This window comes from Dendrobates tinctorius, unplaced genomic scaffold, assembly GCF_039654945.1.
Source record: "Dendrobates tinctorius isolate UK_male_01 unplaced genomic scaffold, ASM3965494v1 ptg000011l, whole genome shotgun sequence".
Taxonomy (NCBI): domain Eukaryota; kingdom Metazoa; phylum Chordata; class Amphibia; order Anura; family Dendrobatidae; genus Dendrobates; species Dendrobates tinctorius.
Genome location: NW_027361679.1, coordinates 114732142 through 114760000, shown reverse-complemented (window position 1 = coordinate 114760000; position 27859 = coordinate 114732142). Strand labels below are relative to the sequence as shown.

The following is a 27859-nucleotide window of genomic DNA, read 5'->3' as shown; positions in this document are numbered from 1 at the left end:
CTATGAATTTGTTCTAAGAAATAGAATTGCCTCCATCAGATCCTCCTTCATAGATGACCTCAAATCTGACCTAATAATTTTAAGGCTAGAGAACAACCTCTCTACACTAACTTGGGTTGGAGACAAAGCCGTAACCACATGGGCAACATCTCTAACAATTTCCGGGTATAAAGGAATTGCCTCATGCACAGTCAGTTTTGATGAACGGTTGAATTTTTCTATTTCTTTGAGAGCAAGTGAAACATTTTGCTGAAATATGGTCAATCTGCTTGCTATAGGACATGGAGTGAAATCTTTTTCCTTGCGCAGCGCTTTTCCTGCACCATGTCATCCAAATACTTGCCAAAGTCAAACTCCTCATCTGATGAGGATGAAGATATGGCAGCAGTAGCACTGTCATGACCCAAGTCCTCTTGCGCCTGGCAGTCCTCCTGTAGGCCACTCATCCTAACTGCTACCTCAGTCAGAGCTTCTTTTCCTTTAGTAAGCTGTTGATCATCAAGCAGTATACGATGACTTGGGTCCACATAAACAGCTGCCAGAAAAATTTTAATTTTCCAATAGCTGTGTTTCTCTCCATTTCATTGAAGCAGAAAAGCCATCTGCGATTAAACCTTCTCTTTGTGGCAGGCAAAATAGCAAGTTCTTCCACTCCCTTATGAAAATGCCAGGAGATAAATCCTCAGCTTGTAACTTTTTAGTCACGGTAAATGGATGATTAACATTTCCTTCAATTCAGCCACCTGTGTCCATTGACCTTCATGTAGGGTTACCTGAGGGTTCGCCATATCTATAAGAAACGGTTTTAGTTCAAGCAATCGCTCAATCATTAAATAATTGCTGAAAAACGTATCCTCAAAAAACGCAGCAAAAACGCTGTGTGTGAATGTCGCCTTAGATCAGTAATAGAACAGCCATTTATAGAACATTTCATAACTTTCCTAAATTCCTATGAAAAAAAATTCAGCACATTCTGCATTGAACTACTGTACCCAATTTATTATATATTTTAGGAGTCGGTCCATTTTATACCGATTTAGACTCCTACTCCACCAAAATGAGCACCGACTCCATGACTCCGACTCCACAGCCCTGATTGCCGCGGCACTCAGCGTGAGGCTGCACGATAGTTCCGCCGTACATGTACTGCTGTTTGCGGGAACGCAACTCCCAGACAGCAGTACATGTACGACACATGGGTTAATATCCTATTTAGGAATACAAATCACATTGCAAACACCAGCTCCTGTTTAGAAAATATAAAACTTTTTTTTTTATTCAAAGCATCTCCATATTACTGATGAGTTTCAGATTAACTGGTTCGTTCTTATTCTGAACACAGTGAATATGAATGGCCTGGTATGATAATGCCACTGGCTCTCTATGTGCTACTACTGGGAAGAGAGGAGAACAACATAGATCTGGGACACTTTCGGCGTTACTTACCATATCTGTAGCTTAATTCTTTTGCCATCTAGTTCTATTGTCCTGATTTTAAAGTCAATACCTGTAGAAATAAAAATGACAATATTAATAAAAGAGCCCTAATTCAGATGTGGCCATGGGCACAGTCCAGCATCAGAACTAAAGTTGTGGTGACTAATTCAGCTTCTCTTCCTTTCTAGTAGTGTGCCATTTAATCACTAGAGCAAGAACATGCAGCCATGCTGCCTTTAGATTCGGGCAGATCTCTTTTAGTGAACTGTAATATACAGTGGCTTGCGAAAGTATTCATTACTATGGCTTTTTTTCTGCCTCACAACCTGGAATTTCAGTTTTTTGAGGGTTTGCATCAGTTCATGTAAAAAGCCAGGCCTACAACTGTTAACATTTGATTTTCTTTTTATTGTAAAGCAAACAACAAATAGGACAAAATAACTGAAAACGTCAGTGTGCATAAGTATTCACCCTCCTTATAGTACTCTGCAAAGCCATCTTTTGTGCCAGTTACAGCTGGAAGTCACTTTAGATAAGTCTCTATGAGCTTTCCACTAGGATTTCTGCCCATCTTCACGTCTGACCAGAAATTCTCAATTGGATTAAGGTCTGGGCCTTGACTAGGCCACTCCAACACATTTCCCCTTAAACCACTCGAGTGTTGCTTTAGCAGTATGCTTTGAGTCATTGTCTTGTTGGAAGGTGAACCTCCGCCCCAGTCTCATAACACTGACAGAATGAAAACAGGTTGTGCTCAAGAACATCCCTGTATTCCGCTCCATCCATCTTCCCCTCAACTTGGAACATTTTCCCTGCCTCTGCTGCCAAAAAACATTCTAACAGCTTGATGCTGCCACCACGTTTCACTGTAGGAATGGAATTCTTGGGGTGATGAGCTGTGTTGGTTTGGCACCAGACATAGTGTTTACCATGGTGGCCAAAAAGTCCAGTTTTGGTCTCATCTTACCACAGCATCTTCCTCCATACATTTGGGGAGTCTCCCACACGTCTTACAAATTGTGTAAAGGCTCATTCACACGTCAGTATTTGGTCTGTATTTTGCATCAGTGTTTGTATGCCAAAACCAGGAATGGAACTTATCGAGAAAAAGTATAATTGAAAGACTGACTCCTGTTCTTTGTTTTGGAGACACTCCTGGTTTTGGCATACAAATACTGATGAAATACTGATCAAAAATACTGATGTGTGAAAGAGGCCTAAGTAAAGTTTTCTACCCACTCTTCCATAACGGCCACCTCATGGGAGTGTATGTCTTATTGTGGTGGTATGGACAGAACTCTGCAGCTCCTTCAGGGATAACTTTGGCCTTTGTGCTGCCTCTCTGATTAAAGCCCTTCTTGCCCAGACTGACAGTATTGGTGGGCAGCCCTCTCCTGGCAGGCATGTTGTGGTACCACGTTCTCTCCATTTGAGGATAATGGATTTGATGGTTTTCCGGGTGGGTGGGTTATTATCAGAGACTGGGATTTTTTGCCGAAAGAGCTGTATTAGGGATAGTTTTTTGCTAGATGGTTTAACGTTTTTTTTTTTTTTTTTTTAATAACCCAAACAAGACTTGTACATCTCAGCAACTTTGTCCCTGACGAGTAACAGCTGACACCCTGTGGTATTGACCCCAACTGATTGTGGCTGATTAACCCCTTAAATACCACTGTCACTTGCGACAGCCTTATTTAAAGTGGTTAAAAAGGGAGTTAAAAGACCTGTTTTGTAACCATCAAACCTCCACGATGAGAATAGAGGGGGCCGATGATTACCACGGTAACCTGAGGAAATGTAATGACCCCAAGGTACGATGGCCTGTGAGATTCAGCTATAAGAGTGCTGCAGTGTAACAGACCAGTAATCAAAGTAAAAAAATATGTCTTATAGTAAGACTAAGTGAAAAAGTAAAAAATAAAATTTATTATATATATATATATATATATATAATTTTAAAATTTAATAATTTAAAAAATTTTTTAAAAATGGTACAACAAACCATCCAGTAAAAATAAAGCCCTAACATGGCTCATTCAGAGAAAATTTTTTGTGTGTACAAATCGCAAGTAATAAAAAACACAAATCTGGTATCACAGCAATCGTACCTACCCGGCGATCAAATCGCCCTTCTCACTTTTACCGTGTGGTGAACGGCGCAAAAGAAATTAAAATAATAAAATCAATGAATTGCTTGTTTTTGTTTATTCTGTATCTGAAAAATCTAAATAAAAAAGATCAAAAATTATTATGCAGCCCAAAATGATATGAAAAAAAGACTACAATTCATGCGGCAAAAAATAAGCCCTCATACAGCGCTGTTCGCCAAAAAATAAAGTTAGATCTCAGAATAGTGACGGAAAAAACTACCATATTTTTCAGATTATAAGACGCACCCTAAATTTTGAGGAGAAAAATAGGGAAAAAAACCCCTTTTTTTTAAGAAAATGGTGGTGCTTCTTATAATCCATGCGTCTTATTGCTTACCGAGGGTGGTGGCTGTGGTGAAGCGGGGTCCCAGGGTCGCTGATGGAGGAGGCAAGCATGGAGTATTGCTGCAGTCTGCAGGCTGGGATGAAGAGGTGTTCCGATGTGTCCCCGATGCTGCGGGAGGGGCTCTGCCTATATTTTGTGAAAGGCCAGAGCCCCCCCCCCCGTAGTTTCATATGCGGTGGACTCCGGGAAAATGGTCGCCGGGGGCAGATCTCGGCACCAAGATCTCAGGAGATGAGATTTTAGTGCTGAGATCTTATCTCCAGATATCTTGGTGCCAAGATCTCCATCTGTGCATGCGCCTCCCTTCCGGCAGCCATTTTGCCGGAGTCCAACGCACAGGAAACCATGGAACTGCGGGGGGGCTCTGGCCTTTCACAAAATGTCGGCAGAGCCTCCCATAGCAACGGAGACCCCCGCAAGCGGTAGGGGAGATCTCCGCGCAGCACCGCCAGGCATTCCTTCATCCCAGCCTGCAGCAACGGTACCTGTAAGGTATATACGCATTATAAAACCAAACCCTATTTTCCCCCCCAAATTTTGGGGGAAGGAAAGTACATCTTATAATCCATAAAATACGGTAGTTTTTATAAAAGACCATTTTTGCTGTGTGATAGCAGCATAACCTTAAAAAAAAGCAAACAAACAAAAAAACCACGCAATATAAATCTGGTATCGCTGTGATCGCACCGGATCGAAGAAAAAAATCCGCCTTATCACTTCTATTCTACTTAGGCTGTGGTTAATATGGCCCCTATATGAGGTTAATAGATTGTATAACTAGGTGGCCTGTGAACTATATGTAATGGTAGTAGTATTTATTTTTATGCTGTGGGGTGCAATCATTGATCTATATTTTGTGATATTAGATATATCGCTCATTGATGGGGTGCCCATTTGGAGTGTGTGCCTTTACGTAACAGTAGTTTTCTTAGTATTTTGATATTTCAATAACCTTTTGTTATTTACTATTGTCACTCTTATTTGTTTACAATAAAGATTTAATACTTTTTGACCTGGACGAGTAGTACATCATTGTTTCTTATGGGAACTGTTTTTGTGGCACTTCTATCGCAGTTCAAAAATAAAAGAAAGAACTATTCTTGTTCTGCTGTCTATTTGTTCATTCTACCTCCCAAAAATCAGAATAAGGTTTAGGTCAGATATATCCTGCGCTCTGTTGAGCGCTTAAGTCAGGGGTTCCTGGGTATATCCCCCCAAACCACAATTCAGACAAAACCACTCACTTATGAGGCAAATAGAGTCACTTTGGACTGGTTTCTGTTCCGGTGGTGACCCATCATTTTAAATGTCTTTTTTAGTGCACAAGTGTGGGCAACCACAGATCTGGACACGCCTAAAAAGATGGATACTATCGGAGCAGACGCCAGAGTACGATGTGTCTCCATCTGCCTCATGGTGGGCGATTCCGTAGGGGATTTTGTCTTAAAGGGAACCTGTCACCTCATTTTGCAGTTATAATATGTGGCTACCGCCTTTCAAGGCTTATCTACAGCATTACAGAATTTCTATAATTCTGTAGATAAGCCCCCCGGTACAACCTAAAAGAAAAAGTTTTATTATACTCACCCGGGGAAAGGTCCGATGGTTGTCGCAGGTCCGGGTTCGGCGCCTCCCATCTTCATACGATGTTGTCATCCTCCTTGCTTTGTGCCGCGCTCCTCCACAGGCGTACTGATCTGCCCTGTTGAGGGCAGAGCAAAGTACTTAAGTGCGCAGGCGCTGGGCCTCGGTGACCTTCCCTGGCACCTGCGCACTGCAGTACTTTGCTTCTGCCCTCAACAGGGCAGATGAGGACACCTGTGCTGTAGCGCAACACGAAGCAAGCAGGAGGACGACATCGCATGAAGATGGGAGGTGCTGGACTTGGACCTGCGACACCCATCAGACCGGACTGCCCACCCGGGTGAGTATAAAAACTGGCATATGCAATTACGTTCTATGGCACGTACATGTGGGAGGACATTTGAATGCGCACGCGCGGCAACTCTATGGGATCTGTGATATTCACAGATCCCAGTACGTACAAGCGGGGGGGGGGGGGGGGGGGGGAGATCGGGGCCCCACCCATCGGACAGGACCGCGGAGATTTACATACACTGCAGGTGAGCTAAAAATGGTATTTATGCATCAAAGGTGGGGAGTCAGGGGGTATCGATAGTACTGCTATAATGCTTATGTGACACTAAATTGAATGATATCTTCACATCATATCACAAAAAATGGGTGACAGATTCCCTTTAAGAGACCACAACATCAAAACCCTGTCAGGGGCAGCCCATTCTCCAGACCTGCACCCCATTGAAAACCTCTGGAATGTAATCAAGAGGATGATGGACAGTCACAAGCCATCAAACAAAGGACTGCTTACATTTTTTGCACCAGAAACCGAGTGAAAGACTGGTGGAAAGCATGGCAAGATGCATGAAAGCTGTTTTTTAAAATCACGGTTACTCCACAAAATATGGATTTCTGGACTCTTCCTGAGATAAAACATTACTACTGTTGTTTCTAAATGTTTATAAAAAAAATACAAAATGTATTGCTTAGAAATTCAGACACATGTCAGAAATTTGTAGACTAAAAGACCAATTTACATTTTACTCAAATATATACATAGACATAAAGAGAAATATCAGACAAACTGAACATTTAAAAGTGGTCTCTTAATTTTTACAAAGAGCGCTGTTGTGTATAATATATATATATATATATATATATTTTTTTTTTTTTTGAAGATTACCGTATTTGGATTTAAAATTAAAACTATGTTTACATTTGTGTATTACAATGCGATTTTAACATGACTTTTTACATACAGAGAACTGCTATATGCAAAAGCTCATGTTAAAATTGCATTGCATACGGATGTTACACTGTTACTAGATGCGAGGAAATCGCATCACCGCATTGCAAACGGATTACATACGGATCACTGTTCGGACCAATTTTTTATACGGCGAGTGTGACTCCAGCCTTATGAATGGAATTGCTTGCACCGGGGGGTTTCATAGCAAAAGGGGTGAATACATATGAACATGACAATTTTTAGTTATTTGATCCAATAAATTTAATTTTTGCCTATATTTTTCTCACTTCACCAACTTACACTATTTAGTGCTGATGCATCACACACAAATCAGATTACAAAAATATGTACACACAGGTTGTAATGTAACAAAATGGGTGAATACTTTTACAGGCCACTGTAGAGAGAATTTTCTTCGGCCTTTCCTTACACTGCACTGTTGTGAGTTCATTTTCCCCTTCACTACCGAGGCCCGAGGAACTCCCTCTTCTGGTAAAGAAAGGTAGTGAGCCTGATTATCAAACACCTGAGTCTGATGATGATGACTGGCTGAGTGGAGTTACTGACTGGATATAAGGCTGCCGACGCCCTTCTGCCCTGCGGGTGATTTCTCTGTGGGATCCTTGGAGGCCAGTCTGAATTCCTGCTCTTCTAAAGCTAAGTTTTCTGCTCGGCTTTTTGCATTCGTACTTTGACTTTGTTTTGCTTTGTTTTTCTGGATTTCTGCCATTCCCTGCTGGGGTGTGCTGAATTCCTTTAGCTCTGTCTTCTGAAAATACCTGAGTGCTGATTTAGTTTTTGAAGCCTAGCTGCTTCAGGGTCTTTTTCATATCAGCTTGTTGGCTTATGTCTTTGATAGGGTTTTGGCAGATTGCAGACAGCAACCTTCCTTTCATGTTCTGTTTAGTTAAGCTTGGGCCCCGTCTATCTTTCTATCTGTGTGAGTGTTTTTTCATCTTGCTTCACCGTCATTATATGTTGGGGGCTGCCTTTTACTTTGGGGTCTGCTCTGGGGCAGTTTAGATTTCCTTTTCTGTCTTTAGGCTATTTAGCGCTCCGGCTGTGATCGAGGGGTCTAGGGCATCGTAGGAACCCCCCACGGCTACTGCTAGTTGTGTTGATAGGTTCAGGGGTCTGCAATCTGATAGTTGCCAACTTCTCTGGTTTTCTGGACGTAGCTTCTATTTTTGTGTCTGCCTCCTACGGTGACTCAATCATAACACTGCACCATCTGGGACCTTGCAATCCACCAAGTTCTGCACTTTGTGACTTTTGTTTTTTCCATAGGAAACCGTTGTTTCTTCTACATCGTGCCCTGCGTAAAAGACCCAAGAGATCTTCCCGGTCACGGAGTGTATGACGTACTGCTGTTATACCGACACCATGGCTGAACCAGCGATAGGCTCTTTCCTCCTCTTACAAGCCTTTGGCTACTCTAATTATTTTATGGACCTGAAAGAAAAATCCAAGACCTGAATCCGTAAAAATCTGTTTGCATACATAAGGGTGGTGTATGGAGGGCCATCTGCACGTGCAGACAAGCCCCTCATTATTGGGACTGCACATCCTCTCTGTGTAACCCTACAAGTAGACACTTGCTCTACACATTGCATCTATACAGAAGTCTTCACTTCCTGCTGACACTGCAGCTACTGAGGAAGTGACTGGCGCCTTTCACACCAGCTCATCTGCTGCCTTATAACCCCTACACACTATGCACGATCATGTAGTGGGGAAAAAAGTATTTATTCAGCCACCAATTGTGCAAGTTCTCCCACTTAAAAAGATGAGAGAGGCCTGTAATTGATATCATAGGTAGACCACAACTATGAGAGTCAAAATGAGAAAACAAATCCAGAAAATCACCTTGTCTGATTTGGCAAGATTTATTTTGCAAATTATGGTGGAAAATAAGTATTTGGTCATTAACAAAAGTTCATCACAATATTTTGTTATATATCCTTTGTTGGAAATGACAGCGGTCAAACGTTTTCTGTAAGGGTATGTTTCCAAGGTCAGTAAACGCTGCGGGTTTGACGGTAATTTACGCAGCGGAGACGGAGCGTTTCCACTACATGAAGCGGTCTGGAAAGACGAGCCACAAGTCCATCTCTGTGGGTGATCCTCGGGCATTGGTGCACCCATAGCGAGCATGGGATTTCTTGAAATCCCATCTACTATGATGTAACAGCTGGACGCTGCAAGTTGGACGCTGCAGATGTACGCAGCGTTCAACCCGCAGCGTTTACGGACCGTGGGAACATACCCCATATATCTGCAAACAGGAATAAACTTTGTTTTTCCTTCCCAGAAGCCAACTTTCAATTAACTTTATTTCAAGTGACAAAAAAAAAAAGCATGCAATGAAAAAACGCATCAAAAACGCATGCGGAAAAAATGCATAAAAAACGCAGGTGATCTGCCAGTGACCACAGGTGCAGATTTCACCTGCGTCAAATCCTGAGCAATTACTGAGCTATTCCTAACCGTGGAAAACACACTGTTGGTGGTATGTTGGCCCATTCCTCCATGCAGATCTCCTCTAGAGCAGTGATGTTTTGGGCCTGTCGCTGGGCAACACGGACTTTCAAATCCCTCCAAAGGTTTTCTATGGGATTGAGATCTGGAGACTGGCTAGGCCACTCCAGGACCTTCATATGCTTTTTATGAAGCCATTCCTTTGTTACCCTGGCGGTGTGCTTGGGATCATTATCATGCTGAAAGACCCATCCACGTTTCATCTTCCATGCCCTTGCTGATGTGAGATTTTGAGTGAAAACCTCCTTCCAATACATGGCCCCATTCATTCTTTCATGTACACGGATCAGTCGTCCTGGTTCCTTTGCAGAGAAACAGCCCCAAAGCATGATGTTGCCACCCCCATGCTTCACAGTAGGTATGGTGTTTGGATGCAACTCAGCATTCTGTCTCCTCCAAACACAACGAGTTTTGTATCTACCATACAGCTCTACTTTGGTTTCATCAGGACATATGGCATTCTCCCAATACTCTTCTGGATAATCCAAATGCTCTCTATCAAACTTCAGACCGGCCCGGACATGTACTGGTTTAAGCAGGGGGACACATCTGGCACTGTAGGATGTGTCCCTGGCGGAGTAGTGTGTTACCGATGGTAGCCTTTTTTACGGTGGTTCCAGCTCTATGCAGGTCATTCATTAGGTCCCTCCGTGTAGTTCTGGGATTTTTGCTGACCGTTCTTGTGATCATTTAGACCCCACAGAGTGAGATCTTGCGTGGAGCCACACATCGAGGGAGATTATCAGTGGTCTTGTATGTCTTCCATTTTCATATTATTGCTCCCACAGTTGATTTCATCACACCAAGCTGCTTGCCTATTGCAGAGTCAGTCTTCCCAGCCTGGTGCAGGGCTACAATTTTGTTCCTGGTGTCCGTCGACAGCTCTTTGGTCTTCACCATAGTGGAGTTTGGAGTGTGACTGTTTAAGGATGTGGACAGGCGTCTTTTATACTGATAACAAGTTCAAACAGGTACCACTACTACAGGTAGTGAGTGGAGGACAGAGGAGCCTCTTAACTCCGCTGTTCTGTTTGCATTTACTATACACTTATACTGTTTCGGATCAATATGACCAGACCTATTAAAAAGGTTGACTTTAGTTACTGTAAGTGTTTTATTTGAATACCTATTTCATTATTAAACTGTATGTGAACATGGTTGTTCATAAACAAATGAAAAATGAAGCTTACATCATGACAGTAATAAAAAAATGGCTTTACAATATACAATCTAAAGAACAGAACTGAATAATTTAAGAAAAGCATATTTTATATGCTACATATCGGTAAATAAGTGAATTCACAGCTCAGTGTCCTATCTCACAGAATTGAAAGAACAGTAAAACCTCCACCCTTTTGAATAATGAGGTGAAGTACATAGGAAAACAAATACATTTTGCAGGCAGAAATAATTAGTTTATGTTATCAGGTCATATTGACCTAAACGGTACAAGTGTAACAATCAGATTGTAGTAAAAAGTACTATAAACAAAAAAAAGAACACTCATAGTAAGAACCCCTCAAACGAGGAAAATTCAATTACGGTAATCACAAGTTTCAGATCCGCATAATAAAAAATCTGCAGCGTCTCAAATTTCATTTTGGGTCATATTGACCTGAACAGAACAGAATGATTTCTAACCCCTTTCTGACATCAAGCGTACTAACTATCCCATCCACGGTACCCGGGCCCGTATGACCGGGGACGGGATAGTACGTCATAGCGATCAGCGGCACACATATTTAGTATCGCCGCGTCTGTAACGACCCGCCCTATAAAACTGTCCCACTAGTTAACCCATTTGGCTAACCCCGTAAAGAATAATAAAAAACAAAGCAAAAAACAATGCTTTATCATCATACCTCTGAACAAAAAGTGCAATAACACGCGATAAAAAAGACGTATATAAATAACCATGGTACCGCTGAAAACGTCATCTTGTTCCACAAAAAATGAGCCGCCATACAGCGTCATCGGCGAAAAATAAAGTTCAGCTCACAGAATAGAGCGATGCAAAAATAATTATTTTTTATATAAAATTGTTTTTATTGTATAAAAGCGCCAAAACATAAAAACAGACCTAAATGGGGTATTGCTGTAATCGTACTGACCCGAAGAATAAAACCGATTTATCAATTTTACCACACGCGGAACGGTGTAAACGCACCCCCCCAAAAGAAATTCTTGAAACGCTGGTTTTTGTTCATTCTGCGCCCCAAAAATCGGAATAAAAAGATTAAAAAATGTCACGTGCCCGAAAATGGGACCAATAAAAACGTCAACTCGTCCCGCAAAAAATAAGACCTCACATGACTCTGTGGGTCAAAATTCGGAAAAATTATAGCTCTCAAAATGTGGCGATGCAAAAACTATTTTTACAATAAAAAGCGTCTTTTAGCATGTGACAGCTGCCAAACATAAAAACTTGCTATAAATAGTAAATCAAACCCCCCTTTATCACCCCCTTAGTTAGGGAAAAATAATAAAATAAAAAAAAATGTATTTATTTCCATATTCCCATTAGGGTTAGGGCTAGGGCTGAGATTAGGGTTAGGGGTGTGTTGGGGTTAGGGTTGGAGTTAGAATTGGGAGGTTTCCACTGTTTAGGCACATCAGGGGCTCTCCAAACGCAACATGGCGTCTGATCTCAATTCCAGCCAATTCTGCGTTGAAAAAGTCAAACCGTGCTCCTTCCCTTCCAAGCTCTGCCATGCGCCCAAACAGTGGTTTACCCCCACATATGGGTATCTGCCTACACAACAACTTTTGGGGTCCAATTTCTCCTGTTACCCTTGGGAAAATAAAAAATTGGGGACTAAAAGATCATGTTTGTGGAAAAAAAATATGATTTTTTTTATTTTTATGGCTCTACGTTATAAACTTCTGTGAAGCACTTGGGGGTTCAAAGTGCTCACCACACATCTAGATATGTTCCTTTTGGGGGGGGGGGTCTAGTTTCCAAAATGGGGTCACTTGTGGGGGGTTTCAACAGTTTAGGCACATCAGGGGCTCTCCAACCGCGACATGACACCCGCAGACCATTCAATCAAAGTCTGCATTACAAACCGTCACTACTTCCCTTCCGAGTCCCGACGTGTGCCCATACAGTGGTTTTCTCCCAAATATGGGGTATTAGCGTACTCAGGACAAATTAGACAACAACTTTTGGGGGTCCAATTTCTCCTGTTACCCTTGGGAAAATTAAAAAATTGGGGACTAAAAGATCATGTTTGTGGAAAAAAATGATTTTTTTTATTTTCACGCCCGGGCGTTATAAACTTCTGTGAAGCACTTGGGGGTTCAAAGTGCTCACCACACATCTAGATATGTTCCTTTGGGGGGGGGGGGGTCTAGTTCACAAAATGGTGTCACTTGTGGGGGGTTTCCACAGTTTAGGCACATCAGGGGTTTTCCAAACGTAACATGGCGTCCGATATCAATTCCAGCCAAAAAAGTCAAATGGTGCTGCTTCCCTTCCAAGCTCTGCCATGCGCCCAAATAGTTGTTTACCCCCACATATGGGGTATCAGCGTACTCAGGATAAATTGCACAGTAACTTTTGGGGTCCTGTTACCCTTGGGAAAATAAAAATTGGGGGTGAAAACTGAAAAGAACATTTTTGTGGAAAAAATATGATTTTTTAATTGTACGGCTGTATGTTATAAACTTCTGTGAAGCCCTTGGGGGTTCAAAGTTCTCACCACATATCTAGATAAGTTCCTTGGGGGGTCTAGTTTCCAATATGGTGTCATTTGTGGGGGGTTTCCACTGTTTAGGCACATCAGGGGCTCTCCAAACGTGACATGGCGTCTGATCTGAATTCCAGCCAATTTTGCGCTGAAAAAGTCAAACGGCGCTCATTCCCTTCCGAGCTCTGCCATGCGCCGAAACAGTGGTTCCCCCCGACATATCAGGTATCAGCGTACTCAGGACAAATTGTACAATAACTTTTGCAGTCCAATTTCTCCTGTTACCCTTGGTAAAATAAAAAAAATTGGACCTGAAGTAATTTTTTAGTGAAAAAAAAAGTAAAAAATGTTTTTTTTTTGTTTTTTTTTTTAAACATTCAAAAAATTCCTGTGAAGCACCTGAAGGGTTAATAAACTTCTTGAGAATGTGATTTTGAGTACCGTCAGGGGTGCAGTTTTTAGAATGGTGTCACTTTTGGGTATTTTCTATCACATAGACCCCTCAAAGTGACTTCAAATGTGATGTGGTCCCTAAAAAAATGGTGTAAAAATGAGAAATTGCTGGTAAACTTTTAACCCTTATAACTTTCAAAAAATATATATATTTTGTTTTCCAAAATTGTGCTGATGTAAAGTAAACATGTGGGAAATTAAGTTTTTTGTGTGCCATATCTCTGTGATTTAAGGGCGTAAAAATTCAAAGTTGGAAAATTGTGAAAGTTTCAAAATTTTCGCCAAATTTCCGTCTTTTTTCCAAAAATAAACGCAAGTTATATGAATGAAATTTTACCATTGCCATGAAGTACAATATGTCACGAGAAAACAATGTCAGAATCACCGGGATCCATGGAAGCGTTCCAGATTTATCACCACATAAAGGGACAGTGTGGTAAGAATTGTAAAAATTGGCCCGGTCCTTAACGTGCAAACCACCCTTGGGGGTAAAGGGGTTAAAGAAGTTACAGGTCTGTGAGAGCCAGAAATCTTGCATGTTTTTAGGTGACCAAATACTTATTTTCCACCATAATAAGCAAAATAAATCTTGCCAAATCAGACAAGGTGATTTTCTGGATTTGTTTTCTCATTTTGACTCTCATAGTTGTGGTCTACCTATGATGTCAATTACAGGTCTCTCTCATCTTAAGTGGGAGAACTGGCACAATTGGTGGCTGACTAAATACTTTATTCCCCACTGCACATGGGGACCTTCATATGTACCAGCAGAGAAGTGGGAATATCGGTGGAACACAGTGGGTTTTGCACTAGTGCACTACTCGTTTTAGACTTCTCTGACGTGTCAGTTCTAGTAGGCATCGCAACAGTGGAGCAGGTTTTCTTAAAATTCAGCATTTTTGTTGTTCCTACTCTCCTGATAACTAGGCATTACTGACCGAGTCCCATACTATACATTAACTGTTGTCTGTGTAGTGGCACATCACCTTGCTGCAATTGGTGACTGAAGTTTCTCTTAGGCCTGTTTCACACTTCCGTTTTTTTTACGTCAGTCAAAATCCGTCGTTTTGCAAAAAAAAAAAAAAAAAAAACGGATCCGCCATGTTTTTTGATGGATCCGTTTTTTTCCCCATTGTTTTGCATTGCGGCAGATTTTGACAGATGGTCATCCGTTGCATCCGTTTTTTGACGGATAATTTTGGCCGTCCGCTGTCTTGAGTGGACGGATCATCAAACGTTTTTTGTGTGCGTCCAAACAGCGGATAGAAATGGATCCGCCGCTGTCCGCCATGGGTTATAATGGACGCCTATGGGCAGCGGATCCGTTTGCAACCGTTAATTGACGGAATCAGACAACGGATCCGCCTTTTTATACGGAGCATGTCCGAAAGTATTTCCTTACATGATTTTAACCCCAAATTCCGTTCTGGCAGCAAATAAATTCTCTCTCTCTCTAAATTTCCCAACTCGGACGGGTGAAGAGGATCCGTCCAAAAAAACAGATCCGTTAGTTGTCAAACGGAAACGGATCCGTTTTTTACATCTTTGGCGGATTTCAACTGACGTCAAAAACCGGAAATGTGGAACAGGCCTTAGCCAAGACTTTCATATTTTTTAAATTTTGAGAGTCATGGAGGAGTTGTATGTAAAACGACACTTACCCTACATCGTTATTTCTCACGTCGTCATTGATTTCATACAAACACGCCATAATTCTACGGTATGCAGAGAGTACACATAATTCAGCTCTGCTGTACTGTGTTAGTTACAATCAATCACAGCTCTTCTGCATAGCTGACTGGACTATGACATGACAAAAGCAGTTGTAGATATGTTTGTAATGAGACCGTTCTGCTGTATTAGGGTACGTGCACATGCTGCGGATTCTGCTGCGGATAGATCCTTGCGGATTTAGCAAAATCCGCAGGTAATCCACAGGTCCGCGGTTTATCTGCGGTTTTGCCCTGCGGTTTATCACCTCTACAATGGAGGAGATGGTAAACCGCAGCGGAATCCGCAGAAAAGACATGTCAATTCTTTCTGCGGATTAGAAACAGCAGCAAATCCGCGCAGAAAAATCCGCACCGTCTGCACTGCGGTTTCCATTTCCCATAGGATATTATGGTACTGTACACCGCAGCAGAAACTGCTGCGGATCCGCAGGACCAAAACCTCTGCGGATCCGCAGCAGAAACTGCAGCGTGTGCACACACCCTTATCCACACACACACTGGCTCTGCAGCAGAGAGGACAATTGCAGATGTTTTGTGATGAGACAAAGTTCGCCTCTGCTGTACTGTCAGTTACAATCACACAGCTCTGATAAGGAGAGCAGACTGTCAATACATGCTTCTCATTGGTAAGGATCCCTTTTTATTTCAAATAATGGATGTTAGAAATAACTGAAAGCGCTACTAATAAATGCGGGATCAACCAACAACACACCCAAAGACAAGTACACAATGAAAAGAAAAAGAGGTGTGCTAATGAGTCAAGATCACAAAAGAGCATATAATAAATATTTTATTAAACAATTACAAACCAATAATGGTATATTATTAAAAATGTTTAAAAGGCGCAGTGGCTAAAAGTTAATCAACCAGGTGGAGGTGCAAGTTCTTACGTGAATCCACCCGATGGATTAACTTTTAGCCACTGCGCCATTTAAGAATTTTAATAATATACCACTTTTGGTTTGTGCTCGTTTAATAAAATATTTACTATATCCTAATATGGTGATCCTGACTCATTAGCACAACTCTTTTTCGTTTCATTCTGTCATTGGATCTTACCAGCTCATTTACATATAAGAAACACATGGGATTTCTCTGGAATAAGACATCAGATCGCAGACGTACCACGTTATCCTATGGTCTACATGTCAATGTAGACGGCTTGGGGGGGGGGGGGTTCATCCTGCTTACAGATTGACCTTTAAGCGATAGCTGCACACAGGGAGTACAGCACTCATAAATAGAGGACGTCTGACTCACACTGCACCTGATAAGCAGTGATTTTATGCCATAAAAAACTGATTATAGCTGTGTGTCATTATCATTACTTTATGCTGCCCTATGATACAGCAGCACAGACATGGTGAGATTTCTTTTATTGACCGGTAGTTCAACTTCAGCACCAAAAATCAAGAAAAATCATTTCTTGTCTATTATTTTCTACCATTACTGAACTTCTGGCAGGAATCTGATAATGCACATTCACGCCATACTGTCAAGTTCTATTGGAAGGCTAAACTTACACTACTCCTAGCCCCAAGTCCAATAGGGGCATTTATAGACACAAAAAGCTGTACTAATGCGGCACATGTATTCATACTAATCCTGGAACAGAGCAGTCTAGTGGTCTTTAGGTGAGCAGGATCTGTCACAGTGGTTTCAGGAATCCGGCTACTTTTAAGGCCCTTGAATCTAATTTTAAGCCACCTATTTTTGATGACATGTGGTGAAAGCAATGACAGATTGCGCTTGGTAAGTCTCCCCATTACCTCAACCACGGCACGAACATCTCTACCCTCTCCTACTGTATCCTCTCCCATCCCTGTAGACTGTGAGCCCTCGTGGGCAGGGTCCTCTCTCCTTCTGTACTTGTGTCTTGTTTTGCTTATGTTTATTGTACTTGTCTATATTTGCCCCTTTCACATGTAAAGCGCCATGCAAAAATGTCGCTATAAAAAAAATGTACAATAATAATAAATACCATAGTTCATTTGATTATTATGCGGAGTTATTTTGGAGGAAGGTACAAGCACTATGTAAAACTTGTGTCATTCCCATTCTATTTGGTGTCTCGATGGTATCCATTTGAAACAGAAAAGCATATTCAAAGGAGAAGTTGCTGTTGGAAGAGTGAGCGCTTCCGTGTATAGGATAGTTGGGCGAGATATCTTCTGGCCGGACAAACGAACGCCTAAACCACTGGAAGGGTGGGCTTTAGTGTGTTCTGTCCCAGCATTCGATAGTGCTTCTAAATCCGGCCCATGAATACAGCACTGTACACATCAGCAACTCACAAACATGCTGGAGGGGAATGGATATAGAAATTAACCAAAAAATCATTTCTTTTAGCCCTGGGTGTTGGTGACAATATTGTAGGGTAACACTGTCATGAGGGAACCTCTTCATGACAGGTTGAGTGCTGGATGACAAAACCCCCTCATACCTCCATATTAATGGATCTTCTAGAACGCTGCTGGGTTCTTCCTGTACATTAAGGCTATGTGCCCACGTAGTGTTTTTCAGGCAGAATATTGCTGAGCGGAAACGCACACCCTCTTCCCGGGAAAACGCATGCGTTTTATGAAGCGCTTTTGTAAGCGTTTTCCTATGCGTTTTTGCGTTACAATTGTATGAGGAAACGTGTGCGTTTCCGCAAAATTAATGAACATGCTGTGTTTTTTTCTGCTAAGCATTTACGCAGCGGAAAAAAACGCACCCTTAGCACAACATGTGCGGATTCAATCATGTTTCCATGGGATGCTTTTCTTAAGCGTTTCCGCAGCAGAAACGCGCAACTAAAAGCGCTGCGGAAACGCTTAAAAAACGCAACGTGGGCACACAGCCTCACACTGTGCCAGCAGGTGGCGTGAAGAGCACTTTCTAAGAACAATGTAGTGCGACCGGTGCTCCATTCACTTCTTTGGGGCTAATGGCAATGAAAGGACTGCCGGTCTCATAGACGTGTAATGGACAACGGGCATGCGCACTTCTGCTCTACTCACAGGCTTCTTGTTGGCAGATTGCCCATCAGTCAAGTCCCAGAGCTCATACATTTATTCTACACCTTTTTGATGGATGATAAATATATTTAATAAAACGATAACATCTAGAAAGTGAACTGATGCCATGTATAATGAGAATCTCTAAACATGGCACATCTGGCTGCGGTGGTAAAAGACTGCCCCTCACCTAAGTGCGAGTTAGGCCAGTGGACAGGAGCGCTGCAGTTACGTGCCTCGGCTCGCTGTGTGGTTCACACATCGCACCTCAGATGGCTTACACCAGCAAGTCTTCTAAGAAGCCAAGCCTTAATGTCATGCTAACCACGCTCCTTTTTCAGGAACAAAATGACTAACAGATACATAGCGGATCTTCTGATTTCCCTATACAAGCCACAACTATTATCAGATCTCTCAGACCTGAGGAAACCATTGTACTCGCTTTGAAAATTCAGCTCCTATATAATCCTCAAAGCAAAATGAGCATTCGCTACAACTGAACTGATAACATGCGCTTTTTTCATACTATTCAAGATGTGATGGGACCAATAGTAAAAATCAAAATAAGGGGAGAGCACTTGGAAAAAAAACGGAACGCTACCGGAGACAACGTTGTTCTCTTGATACGACAAGTGTACCCCAATGTCTGAAAGTTAGTGTAAGTCATTATTAGGCTATGTGCACATGTAGTTTTAGGTGCTGCGGATTTGGGAAAAGCCCTGCGGTTTCACACCTCTACAATGGAGAAGGTGTGAAACCGCTGCGGATTCCACACAAAGAATTGACATTCTGCGGATTTAAATCCGCAGCATGTGCATAGCGTTTTTTGTTTTACCATTGCAAAGAATGGTACTGTACAACGCAGCTAAATCTGCTGCGGTTCCGCAGAGCCTGAAACGCTGCAGATCCGCAGCAGAATCCGCACCGTGTGCACATAGCCTTAGATAAATATCACAATACATCTATTTATATAATTGCCTTGTAATGTTTTCATTTCCTGTTCCGTCCAGATGTCACCATATCCTAAAATTCCAAGTGGAGGAAGATCACCGACCGTCATATTGGGACACCTAAGTGATGGGTGTCTCAATATGGAAACTGCTGGTGGTACTAGCCTCTTGCGCGGTACCACCAGCGGAACACCGTCGCACCACACACACACTGTATACGCCGTACACACCACACACACTCTGTATATGTCATACGCACAACACACACACACTGTATACACCGTACGCAGCCTCTTGCGCGGTACCATCAGCGGAACACCGTCGTGAACACGCCGCCGTCGGGATCAGCTGAACGATTCACTGACCGCCGCCATCATTGTACAGTAGGAGAGCATGCGCCGTTTTAACGTGACTGCCGCTATCTGTCTGCACAAAGATGGCGGCGGTCTGATTTACTGCGCCTGCGCAAATTCCGTGTCTACAGGCAGAGGAAGCCGGTCACATTAAAGGGGTTTCCCCCAAGAATGAAAATTAATTTTTAAAATTGTCTGTGTCTGACCGTATACGGAGCATACCACATCTCCTGGGCAGGGGAGGAAGCAAAAGACAATACTGACATTACAACAGGGGATCAATGAGGATTCATTTTGTGAGGTAAAATATTTCACTGACTGTTGTGGTGTAGTGACCACAGTGTCCGCTAGGGGGCACTGTGTGGGTGTCCCAGGACGGATAGCCTTGCCCAGACTGGTAACAGGAGCAGGGGGCTAAAGGATCGTTATGTATCTCAAGGTGGGTGGCCTTGGGATGGAGGCTTGCTTATGTGCTGATCAGCAGAGCTGATCTTTCGTTCCAATGTGTCAGGGAGAAGTCTCCAGGTAACTGGTGAGATGGGCGGAACCAGTTAACTACAAACCCACCCAGGGGGTGTGTTTAAGAACACTATTATAAAGTGTGTATGAGTGGTTGAAGGACCTGTGATGAGGTCATAGCCATGTGACCCGGTGGGCGTGGCTACGGACCATGTAAGGTGGCCAGGGTAGGTCACATGGAGTCAATGCAGGGACCCCTTTGGTCCGTTTTGGAAGGTCCTGTCTGAGAGAGATGGGGCTGTCTTCCTGGCAGCAAGTGAACGCTGTGGTTAATGGCTGCACGTGCCTGATAATTCCCTGGAGGGAATGGAAGTCTGCAGCGTGATGAAGCAACCATGAGGTAAACCCAGAGAGGGGATATAACTGTGAGGCTGAAGAGCCTACGTATGGAACATTGCATAACCTGTGTGACCACAGGCTTAACAGAGGGAAGTTCTGTCATGAACGCTATGCTGTTTTCTATTGCTTTGATGGTTTTGATGCATGAATAAACCGCATGGACTGTTATTATTTTATGGAAAACCCGTGCTGGATGTGGTTACTTGGCTGCCAAGTGAGTATCCCCTACCCGAATGACAGCGCTACCTTACACTGTTTTTAAACGATATTTTACCTCACAAAATGTATCATCTGCGATCTCCTGCTGTAATGTCAGTATTGTCTTTTGCTTCCTCCCCTGCTCAGGAGCTGTGGTATGTTCTGTACATGGTCAGACACAGGGGTGAGAGAGACAGAGCACAGGGGGGAGACAGCTCAAATGGGACAGCACATGAGGGAAGAACACAGCACAGGAAGGAGAGACAGCAAACAAAGGGGACAGCACATGGGGTAGACAGATCAAGGAAGAAAGCACAGATGGGAAAAGTCAGCAAATGGGGAAAGAGAGAGTGGATAAGTGGGTGAGCACATGGGGGACAGATTCTCAACGCTGCAAAGCCTGCCCCTATCGGGACATTACCGCCCTCCCGATGCGATAGCATCGGGCCTCCATCTAGTTTATAAATAAAAAATGTACCGCAAAAGATGTGGATAGAAGGTCCAAATATTACATATGCAATGCACAGAATACAAGAGTATATGTACATAGGAGCCTACGATCGATGACCCTGCTGACTAACTGTAAGGCTATGTGCACACGGTGCGGATTCTGCTGCGGATCCGCAGCGGATTTGGCCATGCGGATTTGCAGCAGAACTGCATGTGATGTACAGTACCATTAAAGGCAATGTAATTCAAATCCGCTGTGCACATGGTGCGGATTTTTCCGCGGAGATTTGCTGCGGATTGAAAACTGCAGCATCTTTTGTGCGGATTTTCTGCAGTTTTCCACTTGCTCCATTCTAGAAATCCGCAGGTGGAAAACCGCAGGGAAAAACCGCACTAAATCCGCAGGTCATTTTACCTGCGGATTCAGCAAAATCTGCACGGAAAAATCCGCAGGAGAATCCGCACCGTGTGCACTCAGCCTTAATCTCTTGATAAATCACATGTTAGAAGGGTAATAAGCGAGCCACAATACATGCCGGGGGCGCCAGTTTGTTAGCCAATAGCTGCTTGTCGAGCAGCTGTGGGACTTGAACATATTATTCGAGCATGCAGAAGACACTTGCTTAGCACATGAGCATGCTCAGATAACACCTTGTCCAAGCAAGTCCGCTCATCACTAACTGTTTTTCTGTAATAATTTTAATCTGTGGGTTTCCTGGACATAAATATAACAAAGACAGCCGTACCCACCCAACACCACACCCGCTCTGATGCGGTCTCTGGTTTTTGTTAATGTGGCTGCAGTGGTAACATCATGTCTGCTTCACATGACCACTGCAGCCAATCAATGGTCACGTAAGTGATCGGAAACAAGGGATAGCACAGTTACCACCGACACTAAAACAATGAGAAGTGTTGTAAACCAAGATAATTCCATTACTTACCAATATTTACAGCGCTTCCATTTCAGTACCCAAGATAACCCGCAGAAATCGCCAGGCTTGGTCAGTGGTCTAATGTGTATAGGGTTACAAGGAGTTTTCAGAGCAAATACAGCAGCCTTATCAGGTCTACGATCTATCTAATAATGTGTGTAATTTTAATTGTGAAACCAAGTAACAGTTCCGCATTAAAGGGAAATGTGGTCATAGTTTATCAGATGAAGCACAAATTGTATACGGTGCAAACCAGGAGTCTTCATCTTCACGAGTGAGGTTTCCCGCGACTGACCGTTTTCTGGACAGCATTTAGCCCTAAAATACACTTACCATGCATAGGGAAAAGCAGTCCTGCGCAGGTGAACAGATGGAGCAGCAGCTCACGAAAACGGGGGACTCCAGAGAACACACATCATTTAGGACCCCCAGAGCCTGGCCTGCGCTTCAGGTGTGAACAGTGGGATAATTTATGACGGCTACACCACACAGATAAAACAGACAACCTTGGGACAGATTCCTTTTAAATATTCAATAGATTTAATGGAAATATGGCCCATGTGCCAGTAACTGATCTGACAGGATGTCACACTGTGGGCTTCTTTATGATAAACATCCCGCATCCCACAGCTTCACTGCTGGGACTGTGAAGAGTAAGACCCGCTGTAAGCACCAGAATTAATGAACACATTACTACGCCAACACTATAGTGTCAGTTGTTATGTGAGAGACGACTAAAAGGTGCCCATACATCTAAAGCTATACACAAGCACTTAACCAAGCGTTCATGGGTATTCTACAGGGAGAGCAGAGAAGGCCACTAATGGGCCCCACTGGCATTGGAGAAGGCATTGGAAATCACCCTATGTAATATACCACTAGCGTCATCTACCACTGGCACAAATCATTGTCCTACTGTACAGATACATCACATTCATCAGAGCAAGTGCCTCATAGTGGAATCTGCCAAAATGTCTGCAGGGCGGTCCGCTGCAATCTGATCAGAGAATGCAGATCACAAGAGTATGTGTCCTCGCCTGGAAAGTCATGTTATTACTTGTGCCACTCAATATGGCAGCCATTGGCGTTCACTATAGCATGTTGCAGAACGATTAGGGACACAAGTCAGGACAATTCTGGGATTTCCCACAGTAACAATGACCGGCGAGGGCAAAGTGTACAGAACGCTAGGCCATATGGAAGCGTCACTCAGGGCTGGTTAGGATATAAGCAAGTCTGTATGAGTGCAATCCGATAAAGGGAAAAAAAAAACTGGATAGCACTCTGACCAAAGTTAATCTGTGAGTCCCTGCTCTTCTGCAATTTTTTTCTCAGCTGAAATCGGACTGAGAACAAAAAAAAAAAAAAAAAAACATATCACAGAATGCAGAAAAGGGCGTGAGAAAAAAATATATCGCACTGCACTCTGACCATGCGAGTACCGTCCGATTTTTACACACCAATGTTCTTTTGAAAAGTCGGCAATTCATCTGCTGCATACAGTAAAATAACAGCCTGACCTGACAATATAGTGAGATATACATATGTCAGGCACATATATAATTAGTTCAGTGCATGTGTAGCCTCCATATGTATTTTATTACATACATTATTTTCTGAAAATAAAAGGAGTGGGATCGCCCCGACATTTTATTAACCAGCAGAGGGAATGCGGACAGATGGGGGCTTATGTTTATAGCCTGGGTGGTGGAGGAGGGGGTAATGCTCATGGAGCTTCACAGGATATTAATATCGGCTCACAACTGTATACTAAGCCTTTCCAGGTTACTATACCCCAGAGCCCCCCCCCCCCAAAAAAAAAAAAAAAAAATTATGACAGGTTCCCCTATAATTAATAATCAGCAAAGGTTAGGCAGAGAGCTTCAGGCTGATATTAATAGCCTAGGAAGGAGCCATGGATATTAGACCCTTCTCAGACTAAACAATCAGCTCTCAGCCACTTCAGAAATGGCGCATCCATAGGATTTGCCAAATCTAGCACTTAGCCTCGCTCTTCCCACTTGCCGTGATGCGGTGGCAAGTAGGGGTGATAATACAAAGGTGACACCAAGCCCAGATTTTAGTAATTGAGAGGCGTCTGTAAGACACAACCATTGCAAACCCCACAGTGATGCTGCATATTTAAAAACAAAAAAAAAACACCTAGAATAAAGTCCTTTAATTAAAATAATGACACAGGCTCCTTTAATGAATCTAATTTAAACCAAACAAGCTATATGCACATCATCGCCCATTCCACTGAAGCTAAATTGAAATAATGACACAGACTCCTTTAATGAATCTAAATTAAACCAAACAAGCCATACTCAAATCATCGCCCATTCAACTGAAGCTAATGTCCCCTGTAACAGAAATAAAACAACCAACAATATTCCTCACCTGTCCGCCAGGAAGATAATCCATTTTTTCCCACGACATGTCTAGCTCTGCTACATCTAGATGGCAGGCTGCACTGTTGAAAGATGTGACTATACAGCTTGTCTAGAAAGTTCTCGCAGTGCCGTCAGAAAGATTGTGCAAGTTCACAGTCAATTATCAGTTCAACTCACTGACTTAAGCACTAGCGCTGTGGAAACAATTATAATGGCCCTTGCCCTGATGTGAGTTGGACTGAGCTCATTGGCTGTGAACTCCCAGGACCTTTCTGACACCATCACGAGCTTGAGAACTTTCTCACGCTCGAGATGATGTCAGTGAGGTGAAAGGAGATCACCGTGAGGCACTGAACTGAGCAAGCACATGCTGCTCAATGTCTCTGCCGGATGGCAGGCTGTATAGTCGCATCATGCAACATTGCAGCTTGCCATCTAGATGTAGCAGAGCTAGACCTGTCGCAGGACAAGTGGATTATTATCTTCTCGGAGGAAAGGTGAGGAATATGGTAATTATTTTAATTTTGTTACATGAGACATTGACTTCTGTGGTCTGGTCAATGACATGAATATGGTTTAATTTAAATTCATTAAAAGGAGTCTGTGTCATTATTTCAATTAAAGGACTTTATTCTGGGTATTTTTTTACAATATCACTATGGGGTTAGTAATGGGGGTGTCTTATAGACGACTCTCCATTACTAACCTCTGGGCTTGATGTCACCTGATAATACCAAGGTGACATTATTATTATTATTATTTATTTATATAGCACCATTGATTCCATGGTGCTGTACATGAGAAGGGGTTACATACAAATTACAGATATTACTTACAGTAAACAAACTAATAACGACAGACTGATACAGTGGGGAGAGAGGACCCTGCCCTTTCGGGCTTACATGCTACAGGATAGTAGGGAAGGAGACAGTAGGTTGGTCGGTTGCAGCAGTTCCGGTGTTGGTTGAGGTGATATCACCGGTAGTGGTGAGAGAAAAGGAGGTAGTGGGGTCATTGCAGGCTGTAGGCTTTCTTGAAGAGGTGGGTTTTCAGGTTCCGTCTGAAGGATCCGAGTGAGTCTGACTTGTTGGGGCAAAGAATTCCAGAGAATAAGGGCTATACGGGAGAAGTCTTGGAGGCGGTTGGGTGAGGAGGGAATAAGTGTGGAGGAGAGAAGGAGGTTTTGGGAGGACTGGAGATTAGTTCAGAGACATATGGGGGAGACCGGTTATAGATGGCCTTGTAGGTCAGTATTAGTAATTTGAACTGGATACGCTGAGGGAATGGAAGCCAATGAAAAGATTTGCGGAGGAGTAGTGAGGAGAGAGTTGAGTCGGGCGGCAGAGTTAAGGATGGACTGGAGAGGTGCGAGGGTGTTAGCAGGGAGTCGACAGAAAAGGATGTTGCAGTAGTCGAGGTGGGAGATGATGAGGGCATGCACAAGCATTTTAGTAGAGACATCAACCCCAATACTATCAGCCAACTTGCCACCGCACCAGGGCAAGTGGGAAGAGTGAGGCTAAGCGCCAGAATTGGCGCATCTTATAGATGAGCCTTTTCTGGTGCAGCTGGGAGCTGATGTTTTTAGTCTGGAAGGTGGCCAATATCCATGGCCCCTTCCTAGGCTATTAATATCAGACTGCACCTCTCTGCCTAGCCTTTGCTGGTTATTAATTATAGGGGGAACCTACGTCATTTTTTGGGGATCCCCATTTCAATAACCAGTAAAGGCTAAGTATACAGCTGTGAGCTGATATTAATAGCCTTGGAAGCTCCATGAGTATTACCTTCTTCCCAGGATATAAACATCAGCCCTCAGCTGTCTGCTTTCCCTCAACTGGTTGATAACCACGAAATTTTTTTTCCAAAAGGAATTTATTTTGTGATAAAAATACATGTACAGTAAGCTGCAGATGCAAAACTATATATATATATATATATATATATATATATATATATCACCCACAAATTTATATCTGTATATCTATGTAATTTTTTATATATATATATATATATATATATATATATATATATATATATATATATTTCTTGAATAACATTTCCTTTAAAAAAGATGTGTAAATGGCAGAATTACTCTATGTAAAAGATCACGTTAAAAACATCTCATGGCACTCGTCCCAGTTTTCTGGACCAGAATTGGCCCATTTTTTTCACAGTGATGGGTCCGTGTGTAAGACGCACAATCATGCTGCAAGAACCTGATGTCTTACAGACATCAGACACATATCCGGATAACCACGGCAGAACTTTTCCATAAGTGTATTTTCAACCTTTTTTTTTTTTCATTAAAAAAAAAAAATATATATATATATACACATACATACATATACACAAACACACACACCAACATCTATACACCAAATAACGGGGGCTTCCGCCTGAATAATGGACCACTCACTTCTAGTGGCTTCATGGCCTCCGAAGCCTTAGGCCTGTTTCACACTTCCGTTTTTTCAAATCCGTCAAAATCCGTTGTTTTCCGTAAAAAAAACGGATCCGCCATTTTTTGCAGGATCCGTTTTTTTTGTCCCATAGACTTCCATTACGGTTACCGCGGATCCGTCAAAAAAACTGAAACGGATCCGTTTGGCGGACACAAAAACGGAAGTGTGAAAGGCGGTTGATAGAAGCGAAGGAGGTCCGAACCTTTTCCCAGCAAGTCGTGGGGACATTGGTCGCTTTCACTGAGCGCCTTTTAGGTGGGATCTGGGAGAAGCCCCCTGAATAAGCTGCAGGGCCCCTCAAACACCAGAGGGGTCACACACATAACGATCGCTGATCGCTCAGCGCCAAACATAGCCACTACACACCAGCCAGACAGTCACGACCCCCCACCACACAAGGGGAACTACAGCGCCCAGCATGTCCTGTGTGCACCAGAATAAAGCCATGCACTGCTTCCCTGTCACCGGCCCCTGCACTCTGCCCCTGTCATCCCCTCACACCTCCACTAGTTGCTCCCGAGCCCTGAGGCGCCTCTCACCTATGGTGGATATAAACGTGGAGTTGAAGGCATCCTCTGAAAACCTGAAGAGCACGCACGTCTTCCCGACCCCCGAGTCACCGATCAGAAGCAGTTTAAACAAATAGTCGTAAGTCTTCGCCATATTAAAAACTACTATACAGGAAATACCAGCGGTTGCACGGGATTGGTTGGCGTGGTTGTCAATCAAGCGTGAAGTGTATTACGATTGGGTACTGTTCCTATGACGTAAAGCGAAAGCTTCCCATCCCTGGGGACCCAAGCGGCCGATCCCTGCGTAAAGTTTATCTAGCAAAGCGGGCGAGTCAGACTGAGAGCTGGAAGCTAATTGGCTGAGGACACGTCAGAGTAGCCCCTCGCCATTGGCTGCTGGGAGGGCTGAGGCTGTGCTGTGGTGTCACGGGGTTATCGGTGAAAGGCGCAGTGTTGGGGTGGCGAGTGCGACACGTTGTGCAGTGAGGCTGAGCTACGCCTTGGCTCATTTATCAGAGCAGCGCCACAAACGGCAGCTCTTGTGTACTGCAGCGCCACCATCGGCAGCTCTTC

General features: G+C 43.1%; 1 protein-coding gene across 1 annotated transcript in view; it reads right to left on the bottom strand.

Moving 5' to 3' along the window:
• Nucleotides 1-27592, bottom strand: part of RAB8A (RAB8A, member RAS oncogene family) — a 102997-nt gene extending 75405 nt beyond the window's left edge. Inside the window, exons 1-2 of the mRNA XM_073546402.1 lie at nt 27314-27592; nt 1447-1507 (exon numbers count right to left, since the gene is read on the bottom strand). Coding sequence (XP_073402503.1) covers nt 1447-1507; nt 27314-27437 — 185 coding nt within the window. The 5' untranslated portion in view covers nt 27438-27592. The remainder of the gene's footprint in view (nt 1-1446; nt 1508-27313) is intronic.
• Between the last annotated feature and the right edge of the window lie 267 nt (nt 27593-27859).